Below are 18,298 nucleotides of genomic sequence, written 5' to 3' on the forward strand. Positions count from 1 at the left end.
GCTCTAGGGACCATTTTGGAATTTGTTTCCAAATTTTTAGGGTCAAATGGTAATTTTTATCAAATGGAGGACCAAACTAAAATTTATCATAAATCCATGAATTTACTGAAATTCTGACCATAATTAATCCTCAATTTTGTCCAGAATATCTCATTATGATCCAGGGACCATTTTATAATTTTACCAAATTTTTAGGGTCAAATGGTAATTTTTGTCAAATTGAAGGACCAAATTGAAAGTTTTAAAATTTCATAACTATACAGTAATTCTGCCCATAATTCATATGTTTTTCTGTTCAGAATCTCGGAATATACTCCAGTGACCAATTTTTAATTTTTCAAAGTTTGGGGACTAAACTGTAATTTTCATAAATTGAGAGACCAAATTGAATTTTCATCATCTTCAACCTCAAACCCAGAATTTTCAAAGATTACCTACTGTTATCCCTTGATTTCTAGCATAAATTCACCGTTCAAACAAAATCATAACTCAAAATCATCATTTTATGTACAATCTCTCAAATTCAACTTAACAATCGATTACCCACGATATCAACCTCATAACATCCAAATTAATTCATCAATTAAACCCAAAACATAATCTTCAAAACCCTAACATTTATCAAAACCAAAATTAAAGCTTAATTAACACATATTTATACATAATCTTACATTTAAACTTATTTCCTTCAATTCCTTTTTATTTCCCTTCTAATTCCCTCTTTTCTCTTCTTCTTCTTCTTCTTTTCTTCTCTTCTCCCGATTTTTCATTCTTAATTGCAGATCTCTCTCTTTTTTCTTTTTTACTTTCTATTTATATTTATCATCTCTTTATTCAATTACTACAATACCCCTCATTAATTATACTTACTCTTTAAGCCTCCAAGAGCTTTCTAGCATTTTCCTATCTCTTTTTAATTCAAAATATTACAAGTATGGTCCCCGAGGACATTTAACATAGTTCTGCAGCCAGATGTATTCTTGCTCAAGGTCATTCCTAATTTTTTTTTTTATCATATTGCTCATTAATCATAATTGTAAAACACTTTGCAGTTATCTTATAAGAAAAAAGAATGAAGAAAGTAAGGGTGGATTAGGATAAAATTAAAATAAAATACCAGAGCCCTTCAGCAACAACATCTGGAGTTTAAGCTTCACATATGACTACTCCAATAAACATCAACATCGGAGAGAATGAGACCAAGCTGTGGTGGCTATATCAAGTGGAAAGATATAAGGGAACAAGATTGCACTCACAAGGATGCTATTGCCCCTCTTAAACGGACCTCTGAAAATAGAATGCGGCCTGTTTCATTAAATAAAAGAGGTGTGAGTTCAAAAATATTTAAAAATTAACAAAAAAAAAGTAACATAAAAAAACTTAAAACAGATTTGGAATTCACTACGCGCACAAACTCAGAGAAATGTGGACGACAATAGTGTATTTATTATTTTAACCTTAAAAAACTCATTTATATTATTTTTAGGGTCCAATTGTAATTGGAGATATCTATCATTATTAATTTGATTAGGATCTAGAATGTATTTTTTATATATATATTATATAGTGTAATGACTTGGATGCCCTTGATATGCAATAAAAATGGCTTCAATTGAGGGGTGATTTTAATTTTTTAATTAAAAAAACATAATGAATTAACTTTGTTGCCCTTTAAAACAAATATATTTTAACTATGGTCTTAAGGTTACTCGTATTTTCTTTTTTGGTCTTTTGGTAATCATTGGGTCAGGACAAGGGCAGGTCCGTTTTCTACTTTTCAAATGAACAATTTATTTACTTAATTTCCTCTCAAGTCAAGATTTTTTAAACTATGGTTAAAGGGCTTATTGTCTTTTCAATTCAGTTATTTTGTAATTGTGAGTTAAAACAGGGCAATTTGATATTTAAAAAATAATATTTTTTGAAAAAATTGTTGATGTATTTTATTCACGGGTCATCATGTTAAACCACTCTACATGCTTTAGGCGGCTGTTCAGAAAAGATAATGAAAATTACCCATGCAAGATAATGTTAGAAAGATCACAATATTTTTTTTTAATGTTTATAAGCTTTGTATTGTATTCTTTATTTTTTTAAGATTTTTAAAAAATTATCGTTATCTTGTGCATGGGTTGCACGTCGAGAAACGCACTATGGTTTGCTTTGGTCATTTTTACCCCTTGAATTCTCAATTCTTTTATATATAGATTGAAATATATTTTGTTATTTTTTTTATTAATGTTTATTTTTTTAACATGTTCACTCATTTTGATTTCTTTGTTTGGTGCATAAGATGCTGTGAGATAGGAGAAACTTATTTGATCTAATCCTAGCCGAGTTAATGATCCAGATCCCAACATTTTCTTGTTTTTTAAAATATGTTTGCAGTCTCATGATATTATTTTTTTAATGCCAAGATTTTTTTTTTCCCAGTTTGCGTAGGGGGGTTCATGTGGTCTCTCGTTCTTGCAATTTACAAGGATAAGTAAAGAAAGAAAAGGCATGAATAGCAATTTCACCAAAAGAAAATACGTGGGGAAGGAAATTACAATAAAATCTTTATACCCATAAATGCGATGCCAAAAAGTCCAATCTCTGTAATCTATCACAATCCCCAATGTCCCCATCATTCTAATGTTGATGCATCCAATCCATCCAAAGATTCTTTGATTGCTTTTCAGTTGATTCTAATGTCATTGATGTAAGCTATCTTAGATCGGTCCTTTTATAAATTTTTCTTCAAACAAGAGCAACTCAAAATAAATAGAAATTGAAAAGAAGTATTGGATATTTTTTGGCCATGAATAAGAACTTGATTAAATTAATTATTTTTAAAATTTTCTGAATTAACATATAAATATTATTAAAAAAACAAAATTGATGTGTATTTTTATGGTGCGAGCAATGTATATTTAATTTTAAATTTAAAAAGTTTTACTTAATAAGATCGCTTTTATCAAAATTAAATAAAATGGATAAAAAGCAATCGAGCGAATATTTTTCCACGGCAATCTTGAATGGCAAAACACGCAAAATATTATTAGTTTCAATTAATTAAGTAAAATGACGTCTTCATAAAGGCTAAAAGGATGTTTATGAGATTGATATTTTAGTTGAGAAACCTCAACAGTAGATTTTCTTATACAAGTTTTGTTTTGAAGTAACAAAAAAACACTTCATTCGCGTCTCTTTGACTGTTTTATGAGAAGTTTTGAAGAATAAAACAAGTTTACATGATAATGATGAACCAAGTTTCAATTAAAAAACAAGTGGTAAAACAAGTTTCAATTAAAAAAATAATAATGAACCAATTATTTTTACACATTTACATGAAGAATAAAACAACAATGAATTTAAGAAAATTATTTAAACAATTACAACAAATTAAAACTACAAAAAAAATATATTTTATTCTCATTACAAATTTTGCATATCAATTTTAATTGATAATAATCTGAGGGATGTGAACTATTTTAGGCCAGTCTTCTCCTAAATCTTTCTCATACCTTTTCTTTAAATTTGGACAATGGTTAATGATTAGAGATTGGAGAGAAGTGAGATATCTAATCTGATTTGGCAAAGAAGCTAATCCGTCGCAGTTCTCTATACATAGAGATCGGAGAGAAGTGAGATGTTGGATACTCTCTGGCAATGAATTCAGCTCTGGACATCCATAAAGGTCCAAATCCTCAAGTGTCGTCAGATACCGCACTCCCTCTGATAGGGATGTGAATTTATCACAACCATGAATAAATAATCTATGAAGAGAAGATAAGCCACACAGCCCATTCATTGGCAGACAATTTAATCTTCCACAAGACCATATCCCTAAAAACTCCAAGGAATTGAGGTTACGAAGACCTTCCTCTGGCAAGCTTTCAAGTTTCTCGCATTCAAAAATCCTCAAGCTTTTAAGAGCAGAAAGGTTATCTAATACCCTATTTGACAAAGACTCCAAATCTAGCATCCAACTAATAAATAAGCTTTCAAGGAGGGTATGATTTTGCAAAAACCCATCGGGAAGCTCCCTCACATTGTGAATCCCTTCAATACGAAGAGAAGTGATGGAAGTGAGATTCCTAACTGACCTTAGTAATGAAAACTTACCTCCCAAGATGACTAATGATTTGATGGAGGGTATAATTGGTATTTCGTTCAACACAGGGCAACAGGCTATCTCCAATTCTCTAAGGCGAGGAAAAGTACACGCAGACCATTGCTCTAATCCCTCCATGTACTTAAAAGTCAGCGTCTCCAAAGATGGGAATGGATTGTGCCCATCTCCATGCACATTGCTGTCAAAACTCTTTACACCATTCATTCCACGCAATACAAGACTCTTGAGGAACTGCAGTTTCCCCAATGGTGGAAGTTGTTCACAGTGGTCACATGCTGATAGCGCTATCTTTACTAGATTTGGTAGCGTCATGTTCAAGTTCATCATCCAATTAGGAAATCTTGAACCTCCATATCCACATATCCTCAACTTCTTCAGATTTGAATGAGGTGGAAGCCCTTCGAGGACCTCCTCGCTATTTACCTGAATATGACTCTTTCTTTGTTGCGGTCCCTCAAATGTCATAGGGTCAAAAAGGTAATATCCATTCCCATGCCAAGATAAAGTCAGTGATAAAAGAGCTATCTTCAACTTCAAATTGGCACTTGTGGCATCTTTTAAATTCTTAACATTCACAAGATCTGCGATACTCAATTCACCGCCAAGATTATTCAGCCATTCCAACTCACTTATGCCACGACCATTCTCCCCACCCACAATGAATAGGGTAAGTTTTCGCAGGCATATCAATTGCCCCATTCCAGCAGGCATAAATCGAAGTGAACGACAATCTGTAATGTCAAGATAGACAAGACTTTTCATGTGCTTCATACCTTTGGGTAATTTGATGAGCTGTTTGCAAGAACTCAGATCTAGTGTCTGGAGGTTTTGGAGTGAGGTTATACTTTCAGGCAGTGTTTTGAACTCGGAGCCTGATACATCTAGATACCTTAGATGCTTCAAATCACAAATTGACTTCGGCAATTTCTCCACCTGGATATTTCTTAAGCTCAAGGCTCGATGTTTTCGACCACGAATCTTTCCCCGTCCATACCCATACTGTTCATTCCTCACAAGAAGCGAGCGAAGACTGGCATTTTTAGGAATTTCCAACTCCCCATCGCCTTCTGTCGTATAGCATTCTTGTGCTGCAATGGATTGTGCAAGATCATGCATAAGGTCATGCATTTTACATGTTATGTTGCCAAATCCATCATCCTCGACCTCTTGCAGAAATGACCTTCCCACTAGTTCATTGAATATCTCAATGCCCATGACGTGCAAATCCATTCCTCTTCTGCGAGAAATAAAGCCATTTGCCATCCACAAAGCAATCATCTCCTCCATCCTCATCACCTCATCTTTTGGAAATATAGCGCAATACGCAAAGCATTGCTTCAAATGTGGTGATAGATTAGTGTAACTCAACCTCAAAGCAGGTAAGATCTCGTTTGCTTCTTCTCTTAGATCCCAAATCTCACTTTCTTTGACAGCTATCCACTGATCTTCACTTTCTTTTAACCACATTAGGTTCCCTAGTGCCTTTATAGCTAAAGGAACACCACCACACTTCTTCATTATTGATACTCCAATGGCTTCCAGACGTGCCCGCTCCTCTTTCCTTCTCATCCCGAATGCAAGCTGTTGAAACAACCGCCAAGAATCTTCTTCAGACAATCTCTCCATGTGCTTGACAAAAGCTGTTGCCATTCTAAGAGCAACCATCTCAATACGCGTAGTTACTATGACAGCACTACCTTTAGCTCCACACCTTAATACCTCCTTCAATTTATTCCACCTATCACCATAATCATCCCACACATCATCCAATACAAGCAAAAACTTCTTTCCATTTAACTTCTGTTGGAGGCGTTGTTGCAAGGGATCCAATTCTTGAAGACCACAAGGGGAACCATCAATGGACTCTATGATAGCTCTTGTTAATCTTCTGAGATCGAAATCAGTAGATACACACACCCAGATCCTCAAACTGAATTGCTGTTTAACACTTTCTTCATTGAAGACCAGTTGAACAAGTGTTGTTTTACCCATCCCCCCCATCCCCCTTATAGCATGAATAGGGAGATCACCTGAAGTAGTGAGCAGCATGTTGATTAGTTCCTCTTTCTCCTTGCCTCTTCCATAAATTTCTGATTCATTCACCGAAGACCAAGTCTGACGCTGAACAAAACTATCTGCTTCCATCTCCACAGTCCCCTCTGTTAGGTGGAAATTTTGTCTCTCCTTTGCAATGGCATCTAGTTTTTCTCTAACATTCTTCAATTCATGAGCCATCCTTTGTCGAAAAACAAGTGGATTATGTTTGCTAGAAAAGAAGGATCTTACTCGATTTTTGAGATCTCTTCGCTGCAGAAGCCACTTAGCTTCAATTACAAACTCATCCAGTACATCATCAACAACATAAGCTGCATCCTTGAGGTCGGTGAGCCACACCTTGATAGGCTCACTCTTCCACTGCTTCTTCTCTGCATCTTGCAGCACACCTTGAATGGTTCTAAACGTGCGCTTGATATTTTCAACCTCAGTCTCTAGGCCCCCAGCAAGTCCATGCTCTCGAAGAAATAAGGAATTCAAGTTCCCCACGATTGTACTCACGAGAGCAGAAACAATAGCATCAGCCATAGCTTGTTTTGGAATGGAAAAGAAGTAGAAAAGGTGCAAGGAAAACTAAAAGCAGGAGAGGTGAGCAAGAAATGGCAAGTAAATATTGAGAAGACGGAGCAGTATGAGATGAAAAATGGAAAAGGCAAACAGCAGTCTCTGATTATATTGATGAGGCTCCACACGGTGCAGGCTTGACTTGGCTATGCCTATAATAGTATAATAAAGCAATCGAAGTTTCAGAGAAGGAACATAAGAAGTAAATATTTACTTTAAAATAATATTATTTTTTAAATAAAAAGATAATAATATATTGGATTCAAATCTATTTGAATTTTTTTAAATTAATTCAGGTTATTATGTTAAATTTTTAATTTATGTTATAAGATCCTGATAACCTTATAAAAATAAATAAAAAAAATCATTAAACTCATTTCTTAATCAATCCAATATTAAATAATGTAATTGAAAAAAAAAAATCAATTAAAAAAATAGGTCAAGTAAACTCGGGTTAACCTGCAAAAACTTAATCATGAGACCAAAATAACAACATAAAAAAAATTTAAAATAAATTATGAAACTCAATTCATAATTAATTTAATTTTAAATGATGAAATTAAAATAAAAATCAATTAAAAAATAACATGAAAAAACTACTTAAATCAACTCGAGTTAACTTACCAAACTTGTAACTTGAGTAATAAGACTTACATAACTTTATCTAAACAAACTGAAGAAATAAATTATAAAATATAATATTTAATTAATTTAATATTAAATAATAAAATTTTTTTTTAAAAAAAACCTCGAGATAATCAAGAAAACCGTGACCCGGGTGAATTCTAATAGTAACACAAGATTGGTTATGGAAAAGAGAAGTGCAAAAGGACCAAATAATTGCTCACTTCGTGGAATAGTCAAATATTAGTCTATCTTGGACATGAATAGAGAAAGGTTCAATTTTATCAAAATATTAAAACCGTTGTCTTTTAACTACACTGATTAGGCTCCACACGGTGCAGACTTGACTAACATTGAATGTTTGTATTAAAGCATTGAAGTTTCTGAGCAACAACACGGATGTGATTCGAAGATTTCCTTGTTGGTTACTAAACGTCTTCTTCCCGCGCTTGCCAACCCACGGTGCGGACTTGACTAGCCATGCCTGTATTAAAAATACTACGTTCGGGAACGCGGTTCAACATGTTTTCAAAAATTTTAAATTTTAGATAAGTATGGTTTATATTTTTTGGATCGTTTTGATATGTTGATGTTAAAAATAATTTTTAAAAAATAAAAAAACATTATTAACATGTACTTCAACATAAAAAATTATTTGAAAAGAAATTATTACCACAATATCAAATACGCTGTAAAGGAATTGAAGTTTATGAAAAGCAACACGGCTGCGATTAGAAGACAACATTCCACCTGATTTTTCTTTTCAATTGAAGTTTTTGCTTTCTCAAATAATTTATCTATGCAAAAGTCAAAATGTATTTTATAACGAATAATTACTTTCTCAAATAATTCTGATTATAAAACTTTAAATACCATTGAAAATGAATTCAACAAGAAAAAACACAAACATGCGTAGTTGCTCATATGCTAATGTACTTATCCACTACTGTGCTAATTTGTGAAATATTTTTGTAGAAAAAAACTCTCAAATTTCTCTTCGTTCTCTGTTGTACCATCAAAAGAAAAATCCAAAGTGATAATGCAACATCCAAAAGGATAAAATATGGTATAAAAACCAAATAAAATAATAATAATTAGGGATTAAATTAAAAAAATAAAATAAAATAAGAAAAAAATTATAATAACAATAAAAAGAATAAAAATTATTATTTAATGAAGAAGTTAAATGAAATAAAATATTGAGAATTAAAAATAAAAAAACAATAAATCAAGAAAATAATAAGAAAAAGAAATTTAAATAATAATGATAAAATTTAAATAAAAAAATAAAAAAAATAAAATGATAAAGGAAAAAAATAAATCAAGAAAAGAGTAAATTATATTAAAAATAAAAAAACATTCAACAAAACAAGAATTAAATTAGATACCAAAACTAAATAAAATAACTGACTGGGCTGTACACAGTGCAGACTTTGACTAGCTATGCCAATTGAAGTTTCAGAGAAGTAACATGGCTATGATTCGAAGACAACATTTGTCAACTTAAATTAGCTTGTCGGTTAGTGAATGTCTGTGTCCCGCACTGGCCAATCCGCGTGGGTCTCACACGCCAAGCATGAAAGACAAGAATGCCTCAATCAGATGCATGAACATAAAAGATGGAAGAAAAAAAAAAGATGGTGGGGTTGCTTTTGTATACTCCCCAAAGTCAAGAACGTCCTTTAGGTGGGTCTCCACGAAGAAATTATGCAACCAAGAGGCAATGTACCCTTCACTTTCATATCCAAAGATCGCAAAAGATCTGATCAAAACTGTGATGCAATTTTGAACCCCTAGATAGTTTAAGGAGTATGTATACCCAAAAACATTATCATTTTCCTTAAGTGAGGGGGGTTTGAATGTTATTTTACTGATAGTATTAAAGAAGAACAAAAATCTTTCATATATATATTAAAGAGAGAAAAATATTTCTAACATAAATATTAATAAGATTAAAAATGATACGTAATAAAAAACTCTTGAATACCTAAAAATATAGATTGAGCATGATTCAACTAAAGAACTTGGATCAAATAAAAATATCAAGAAATTTGATATGGGTACAAGCCACAAGACAATGCTCAAAAGATGTTAAGCCTAGCATGGGCCTAAAACCTTTTTTAAAATGTTCTTCCTGAGTTGTCGTTAAAAGATGCTGATAAGAGAATAATATAATTTGCTGGAATGAGAATTATTATTGATTGCATCGCATATTTATATATAAGAGTATGTGCATTTATTCTCTTCTACTAGAAATCCAACACTTTCTTGGAATTCATTGTCCTATAGAGAATTATTATTATAGTAGGGAAATCATGTATAAATTATTCATTTCTAATATATCTCTAACAGGATTCATAACACCCCCCTCAAGTTGAAGAGTGGATGTCCAAAACTCTCAACTTGTGAATCATAGGAATGAAAACATATTTTCCTAGGGTTTGGTGAAGATGTCTGCCAATTGATGTTCAGAATGAACATGTCTTGTTATCATAGAACTATCTTGAATTTTATCCCTAATATAGTGTCAGTCCATCTTAAAATGTCGGGTGCGCTCATGAAACACTGGGTTTGCTACAATGTGTAATGCAACCTTGTTATCACAATGTAGTAAAGCAAGTTCATGATGTAAAAGGTCTAAATCCCTCAACAGACATCGGAGCCATGTTAACTTACAACATGCTCCTGTTATTGCATGATACTTTGCCTTTGTAGAGAAGAGTAAGACTGTTTTATGTCATTTTGATCTCCAGGATATCAACGAGGGTCCAAGGAACACACAAAAACCCGTGGTAGACCTCTGAGTTAGTGGGCAACCTGTCCAATCTAAGTCTAAATAAGCTCTTAATTTGTAATCAGTGTGTGAAGGAAAGAATAACCCTTGACTAGGAGCTCCTTTCAGATATCGGACAACCTGAAAAGTAGCTTCCATATGAAGCTTTTGGGGTTGGTGCATGAATTTAAGGAACTACGGGCTCCTCAATGGTGGAAGTTGTTCACGGTGGTCAACACATTTCACTGTATAATAATAATAATAATAATAATAATAATAATAATAATGTACTCAAAACTAGGGGTGAGTAAATTCGGTTCGGTTCGGTTTTTATCTAAAAAAGTAACCAAACCGATTTTTTTTTTTAAAAAACCGAAACTGGTTCGAACCGGTCGATTTCGGTTCGGTTCGTTTTTTTAGGGAAAAAACAGGTTTGGTTCGGTTTTTTCCGGTTTGGCTCGGTTTTTCCGGTTTTGGCTCGGTTTGGCTCGGTTTTTTTCGGTTTTGGCTTGGTTTTTTTCGATTATTTTTTTGGTTCGGTTTTATAAGCCTAAAACCAATACCAAACCGAACCGGTCAGTTTTTTCAAAATTTTAATCGGTTTTTTTTCTTTGTTCGGTTTTTTCAATTATTTTTTTCTCGGTTTCTCGGTTTTTTTGCTCACCCCTACTCAAAACTTAGAAGTTATAAAATAAAAATTTTGAATTTTTATATCTTATATAACATAATAATTCTTATCAAACAATTTCTTACCATCATAATCATTATATCAGCCACAATAAAAACTATCGGAGCCAGGCAGTTGGGCATAACCTCGAGCCCAGCCGACTATTAAAAAAACCTAGATTCTTTTAGGTATTTTTTTTATTTTTTTTGTATATTTCATACATATTTTCTTTTATTCTTTTTTAGGTTTTGCAAATATTTTTTTATATTTTTCTATACACAATCCCATAAATTCTACTTGTTTTCATGCCAATACTTTCATGGGTGGAGAAACGCGGTGAATCAAGCATATTTTTCTAAACCAACCAAAGCTTACCATAAGAATTTTTTTAGCATAATCGTGTATTACTGCCTTTGACTGTATTTTTTAAATTCAAAACGATATTATATTTTAAATAGTAAGACGACAATATATTAGATATACTTGAATTTACTCAAATCTATTTGGATTCCCTCGAATCAACTTAGGTTATCCTGTCAAATCTTCAATTCATGTCATAATACCCTGATAACCCTGTAGAAGTAAATAAAAAAAATCATTAAACTTATTTTTCAATCAATCCAATATTGAAAAATAAAATTAAAAAAAAAATCAATTAGAAAAATAGATCGAGTAAACTCAGGTTAACATGCAAAAACTTAGTCATGAGACCAAAATAACCACATAGAAAAAATTTGAAATAAATTATGAAACTCAATTCCCAATTAATCTAATTTGAAATTATGAAATTGAAAAAAAATTAATTAAAAAATAGCACGAAAAAACCACTCGAGTTAACTTACCAAACTTGTGACTTGAGTCATGAGGCTCGCATAACTTCATGTAAACAAATCAAAATAAATTATAAAATATAATATTTAATCAACTCAATATTTAATAATAAAATAAAAAAAATAAAAAAACTTAGAGATTATCAGGCAAACCGCGACATGGGCAAATTCCAACAGGAACACAAGATTGGTTATGGAAAAGAGAAGTGCAGAAGGACCAAATAATTGCTCACTCCGTGGAATAATCAAATATTAGTCTATCTTGGACATGAATAGAGAAAGGTTATTATATTTTCGAATATTTGTGATTTTAGAGTGGTGGTTCAATTTTATCAAAATATTAAAACCGCTGTCTTTTAACTACACTGATTAGGCTCCACACGGTGCAGACTTGACTAACATTGAAGTTTCTGAGCAGCAACACGGCTGTGATTCGAAGACAACATCTGTCAACTTGAATTTTCTTGTTGGTTACTAAACGTCTTCTTAGGACTGTCAACATCTGTGATTGGAAGATAATCCGCGCTCTTTCCGAGGTAGCAGGGGTGCAGTTGCCCTATGATACAATTGGGGCTGTCCGATCTCGGATTAGGACTGTTGCACCAAACCTCTTGAGCATGGACGAGAGAGAGCCAGCTACCTTTTGGGCTTCATTGAAGCCTGAGGTTAATCAGAAGATGAATTCAACTCCTTTCCAGGCTGCTATAGAGAATTTCTATATGACTGATTCTATTACCAGGGCATCAAAGATAATGGCTCAATGCAGTTCACTGCTGCTAAAGAAGTGAGCTGTTGATTTGTTTTATCTTTCCAAAAAACTTGCAAATTCACTTTTATTTGTATAATCATTCAAGCCGTGCAAGGCCTTGTTTGGCAAAGGGGCAAGCTTGTGGAACTTTGGAAGTACATCCAATAAGGTTACTTTTGGATTCTGTTTATTTCACTGTAACAAGTCCAATGTAATAGCATTTCCCTGTAACATTTTTGTGTGTAAGACACTGGACTTCCCAGGTTTTTTTGGCTCAATCTTATAAGATGCTCCAGTTTGCGGCAGCATCTGCTTTTGTTCACCAATTCTATTTAATAAAGAAACATCCTCGTGGAGTGAAGTTATCTTTTTAGTTAATTCTTATCCATGGTGGGCTAGTGTGTTAATTAAAAAAGCAGGTTGTCTCCTCATTACTTGACAAGCTCTTTGTTCACAACTGTTGAAAACCATATTCAAGGAGTTATCTTTTAGTAGTTTCAAGTAGTTCAATGTTTGGTCTCTACGAGTGCATTTTGCCTCCACGAGTGCATTTTGCCATCTCCATTGCAAGCTTCTGTAGCTTCGTACCCTTTAAGCATCTTGCCATGATCTCAACCCATTTGCTATGCGGTATGGACCTCAATTTTGTCCCACTTTAGCAAACTATAAGGTGCTACTTTGGCAGTTAGGGACAATCTAGCAATGAAGAAGGAATGCCTGCCTCCTTCATACATTACAAGATTCATTGGATTTTACATCAAGTTAAAAAGGGCTGTTGATAGCAGACTTGGTATTTGAAAACAACAAAAAAGAAAACAATTGGAGATATTTGAAGCACGTTGTGCTGCACATTGATCATGGAAACATCTCATAAAACTAGAGTAATTATTTATTTTGCTCCCTAAATTCATCTAACATTGCTATAGTTGCTATAGATGATCAGAAGCATTATTTCTACAAGTTCCATGACCAGTAATATCAGTTTCCTATGACTCTGTCAAGACTTGGTATCTTCTTGAACAGCAGAATCAGCATTTCCACCACAAATTTTCATAATATTATTACAGCATCTACTAAATTGAAGCGTGCTAAAAGTGGCTCCATGACTAACACCAGTTGTTGCAGTAACAACTGGTGTTAGTCAAACTGATTGGATGATGGGGGTTGGACATGAGGTTAGAAAGATTTTCCATGATGTTACCAGCACTGTTTACCTATAAAATCTAAAAGGAGGAGCCATTGGCATCTGTTAAGGCATTTTTTTATTGTTTCTTGTAAATCAGGGAGAATCAAGCTCAAGACTAGTTGATTACTCTAGTTCTAAGCACTGTCTTTTAAGTGCATTGATTAATTAAAAATGCAAGTCAATCTTGTTTTTTTTCATAGAGCATTTACCTGATCTTTATGTTTTCATCTCATAATTGAAGGTTTCATCAAGGTTATGCATGCTGATGTTACAGCCAGATTAGCAGGGGTGATTATGCATAACAGAGAGGATCCTGTAATTCCAATAGGTGCCAGCAAATGGTCATCAGTTGACTACTCACCATCCAAAGTCTAGTACCATAATATCTTTGAATTGTCATCTCCTCCTTTGGCCACACTTCTATGTCATCCTCTGACGCTAAACCAAGGAAGCCTGCACTTTTGCTGATTAGTAACATCAATTCTGGAAACAGAACATCTTGTTCTCACCAGTATTTCATCAGTGAGAAAACGAGAATTACATCATCAGCATAATTTCCTACTCGATTCATTTCCTTCTATGGCTATGGATCGATGACATTACTATCATTTCCTTTGATAATGAAAACCATAAAGGATTTTCAGAAAGGAGAATCTGATTATAGATTGGTTCCTGCGAAGAACTTTCAGAATGCCCTAAAGTGGCTTCTGGAGGAATGTCTGGCAGATGACTACTTGGTGTTCTACTTCTCAGGACATGCATTCAGAGTTCTAATAACCTGATTTCAATGTCGATGCCTCAACTAGGAAAATCAGAATTCAGAGTTCTAGCTAAATGTTATCAAGAACACACCAGAAGATCCTCATAATGAAGATATTTATGATTTATAAAATAAGACAAACAAAGATAGTATGAAGTAGAATTGCAAGTACAAGGTAATGGTAACTCAAGGTTCATTTGGTCGCGCTCTCGTTATTTACAAGGCTAAGTAAAGAAAGAAAAGGCATGAACAACAATTTCACCAAAAGAAAATACGCGGGGAAGGAAATTAAGATGAAATCTTTATACCCATAAATGCAATGCCAAAAAGTCCAATTGCTGTAATCTATTACAATCCCCAATGTCCCCGTCATTCCAATGTTGATGCGTCCAATCCATTCAAGGATTCTTGGATCGCTTTACAGTTGATTTCAATGTCAGGGATGTGAGCTATCTGAGACCAGTCCTTTCCTCTCTCTTTCTCATACCTTTTCTCCAAATTTGGACAATCGTAGATCACTAGAGATAGGAGAGAAGTGAGATGTTGGATACTATCCGGCAATGAATTCAGCTCTGGACATCGATAAAGCCCCAAATACTCAAGTGCTGTCAGATGTCGCACTCCCTCAGTTAGGGATGCAAATTGATTACAGCCTTGAATCAAAAAGCGACGAAGAGAAGATAAGCCACACAGCCCATTCATTGGCAAAGAATTTAATCTTCCACAATCAGCTATGTGTAAAACCTCTAGAGAAGTGAGGTTCCGAAGACCTTCCTCTGGCAAGCTTTCAAGTTCATCACACCACTGAATCGACAAGCTTTTAAGAGCAGAAAGGTTATCTAATACCTTATTTGACAAAGATTGTAGATTTTGCAGATAAAAAATTCGTAAATCCTCAAGGAGTGTATGATTTTGCAATAACCCATCGGGAAGCTCCCTCACGTTGGGAATCCATGAAATATGAAGAGAAGTGATAGAAACGAGATTCCGAACTGACATCAGCAATGAAACATTCCCTCCCTGGATATCTAATTTTTTGATAGAGGGTATAGTTGGTATTTCGTTCAACACAGGGCAATCAACTATGTTCAATTCTCGAAGGCGAGAAAAAGTACACGCAGCCCATTGCTCTAATCTCTCCATTGAATCGAAAGTCAGCGTCTCCAAAGATGGGAATGGATCTTGCTCATCTCCATACACATTGTTGTCAATACACTTCACACCATCCATTGCATGTAACTTAAGATTCTTGAGGAACTGCAATTTCCCGAATGGTGGAAGTTGTTCACAGTTATGACATGCTTTTAGCTCCATCTCCACTAGATTTGGTAGCATCAAGTTCAAGTTCATCATCCAATTATTTGGAAGTTTTGAACCACCATATCCAACTAACCTCAACTTCTTCAGATTTGAATGAGGCTGGAGCCCTTCAAGGACCTCCTCCTCATTATTTGGTAGTGAACGCATAATGTAAGCTCCATTCACTTGCCATGATAAAGTCAATGATAGAAGAGCTGCCTTCAACTTCAAATTGGCAGTTCTGGCATCTGTTGAATTCTTAACATTATGAAGATCTGTGATACTCAATTCACCAGAAAGATTATTTAGCTTTTCCAGCTCCCCTATGAAACGACCATCCTCCTTGCCCACAATGAACAAGGTAAGTTTTCGCAGGCATATCAATTGCCCCATTCCACAAGGCATAAATCGAAGTGAATGGCAACCCGTGATGTCAAGATATACAAGACTCTTCATCTGCTTCATACCTTTCGGTAATTGGATGAGTTCTCTGCAATCTCTCAGATCTAGTGTCTGGAGGTTTTGGAGAGAGGTTATACATTCAGGCAGTGTTATGATCCAGGAGCCTGACACATCTAGATACCTTAGATGTTTCAAATCACAAATTGACTTCGGCAATTTCTTCACCCGGACATTTCTTAAACTCAAGGCTCGATGTTTTTTACTAGAAGAATACATATTAAGGCTCTTTCCCCAGCGCTTTTGAATCCAATCATAATCCACCAAAAGACATGAGCGTAGTGAATGGACATTGTGAAGTTTTTCTTCCGGAGAAGCTACTCGTCTGTGGTTAAAAGCTACATGACGAACAGTTTTAGGAATTTCCAACTCCTCATGGCCTTCGGTGTTATAGCATTCTTGTACTGCAATGGATTGTGCAAGATCATGCATAAGATCATGCATTTTACATGTTATGTTGCCAAATCCATCATCCTCAACCTCTTGCAGAAATGACCTTCCCACTAGTTCATTGAATATCTCAATAGCCATGACATGCAAATCCGTTTCTTTTCTGCAAGAAATAAAGCCATTTGCCATCCACAAAGCAACCAGCTCCTCCCTCCTCATCACGTGATCTTTTGGAAATATAGCGCAATACGCAAAGCATTGCTTCAAATGTGGTGATAAATTAGTGTAACTCAACCTCAAAGCAGGTAAGATCTTGCTTGCTTCTTCTCTTAGATCCCAAATCTCACTTTCTTTGACAGCTATCCACTGATCTTCATTATCTTTTAGCCGCATTAGGTTCCCGAGTGCCTTTATAGCTAAAGGAACACCACCACACTTCTTCACTATTGATACTCCAATGGCTTCCAGGTGTGCCCACTCCTCTTTCCTTCTCATCCAAAATGCAAGCCGTTGAAACAAATGCCAAGAATCTTCTTCAGACAATATCCCCATGTGCTGGACAAAAGCTGTTGCCATTCTACGAGCAACCATCTCAATACGCGTAGTTACTAACACAGCACTACCTTTAGCTCCGGACCTTAATACCTCTTTCAATTTATTCCACCTATCATCATAATCATCCCACACATCATCTAATACAAGAAAAAACCTTTTTCCAGTTAACTTTTGTTGGAGGCGTTGTTGCAAGGGATCCAATTCTTGAATATCACATGAAGCACCATCAATGGACTCTATGATGGCTCTTGTTAATCTTCTTACATCGAAATCAGTAGATACACACACCCAGATCCTCAAACTGAAATGTTGTTTAACCCTTTCTTCATTGTAGACCATTTGAGAAAGTGTTGTTTTCCCGAGTCCCCCCATTCCCCATATAGCATAAATAGGGAGGTTGTCTGAATTTGCGAGCAGGATGTTGACTAGTTCTTCTTTCTCCTTGCCTCTTCCATAAATTTCTGATTCATTCACGAGTGAGCTGGTAAGCCGCCAATCGTAGGTATCAGCTGCTGTGTCCCCAACTCGTGGTGTTAAATTGAACTTGTTTTTCTCATTGGCAATGGCATCCAGTTTTTCTCTCACATTTTTCAATTTAAGCCCCATTTTCAATCGAAAAACTAGTGGATTATGACCAAAAGAAAAGAAGGATCTTACTCGATTTTTTAGATCTCTTCGCTGCAGAAGCCACTGAGCTTCAATTGCAAACTCATCCAGTACATCATCAACAACATAAGCTGCATCCTTGAGGTCGCTGAGCCACACCTTGATAGGCTCACTCTTCCACTGCTTCTCCTCTGCATCTTGCAGCACAGCTTGAATGGTTCTGAACGTGCGCTTGAGATTTTCAAGCTCGGTCCTTAGGCCCCCAGCAAGTCCAAGATCTTGAAGAATTGGGGAACTCAAGTTCCCCATGATTGTACTCGCGAGAGCAGAAAGAATTGCATCAGCCATAGATTGTCGAGAAGAAGAAGTAGAAAGGGTGCAAGAATAACTAAAAGCAGGGGATGTGAGCAAGAAATGGCAAGTAAATATGAGAAATGGAAAGGGTGAAAGTGTTTGGTGATGGGATTTACTTCTGCTATCGATCTATTTTTATCACTGATTTTAGTGTGATTCGAAGACAACATTCGTCAACTTGAATTTTCTTGCTGTCATGGTAAAAGTCTTCTTCCGGCGCTTGCCAACCGCGTGCTAGTGTTGAATAAAATATAAATCACTATCTAGTGTTGAAATTTATAACCATGGGTTCATGGATACGAGTTCTTAAA

General features: G+C 34.9%; 2 protein-coding genes across 2 annotated transcripts; both read right to left on the reverse strand.

The window, feature by feature from the left end:
• Positions 1–3,240: 3,240 nt before the first annotated feature.
• On the reverse strand, positions 3,241–6,892 carry LOC118052544 (putative disease resistance protein RGA3). Its single transcript, XM_035063543.2, has one exon. It carries the CDS (start codon positions 6,698–6,700, stop codon positions 3,440–3,442), a length of 3,261 nt encoding a protein of 1,086 aa, XP_034919434.1. The 5' UTR covers positions 6,701–6,892; the 3' UTR covers positions 3,241–3,439.
• A 7,587-nt stretch (positions 6,893–14,479) lies between these two features.
• On the reverse strand, positions 14,480–18,209 carry LOC118052520 (putative disease resistance protein RGA3). The gene has a single exon (XM_035063516.2). It carries the CDS (start codon positions 17,979–17,981, stop codon positions 14,694–14,696), a length of 3,288 nt encoding a protein of 1,095 aa, XP_034919407.1. The 5' UTR covers positions 17,982–18,209; the 3' UTR covers positions 14,480–14,693.
• Between the last annotated feature and the right edge of the window lie 89 nt (positions 18,210–18,298).

Source organism: Populus alba, chromosome 17 (assembly GCF_005239225.2).
Source record: "Populus alba chromosome 17, ASM523922v2, whole genome shotgun sequence".
NCBI lineage: Eukaryota > Viridiplantae > Streptophyta > Magnoliopsida > Malpighiales > Salicaceae > Populus > Populus alba.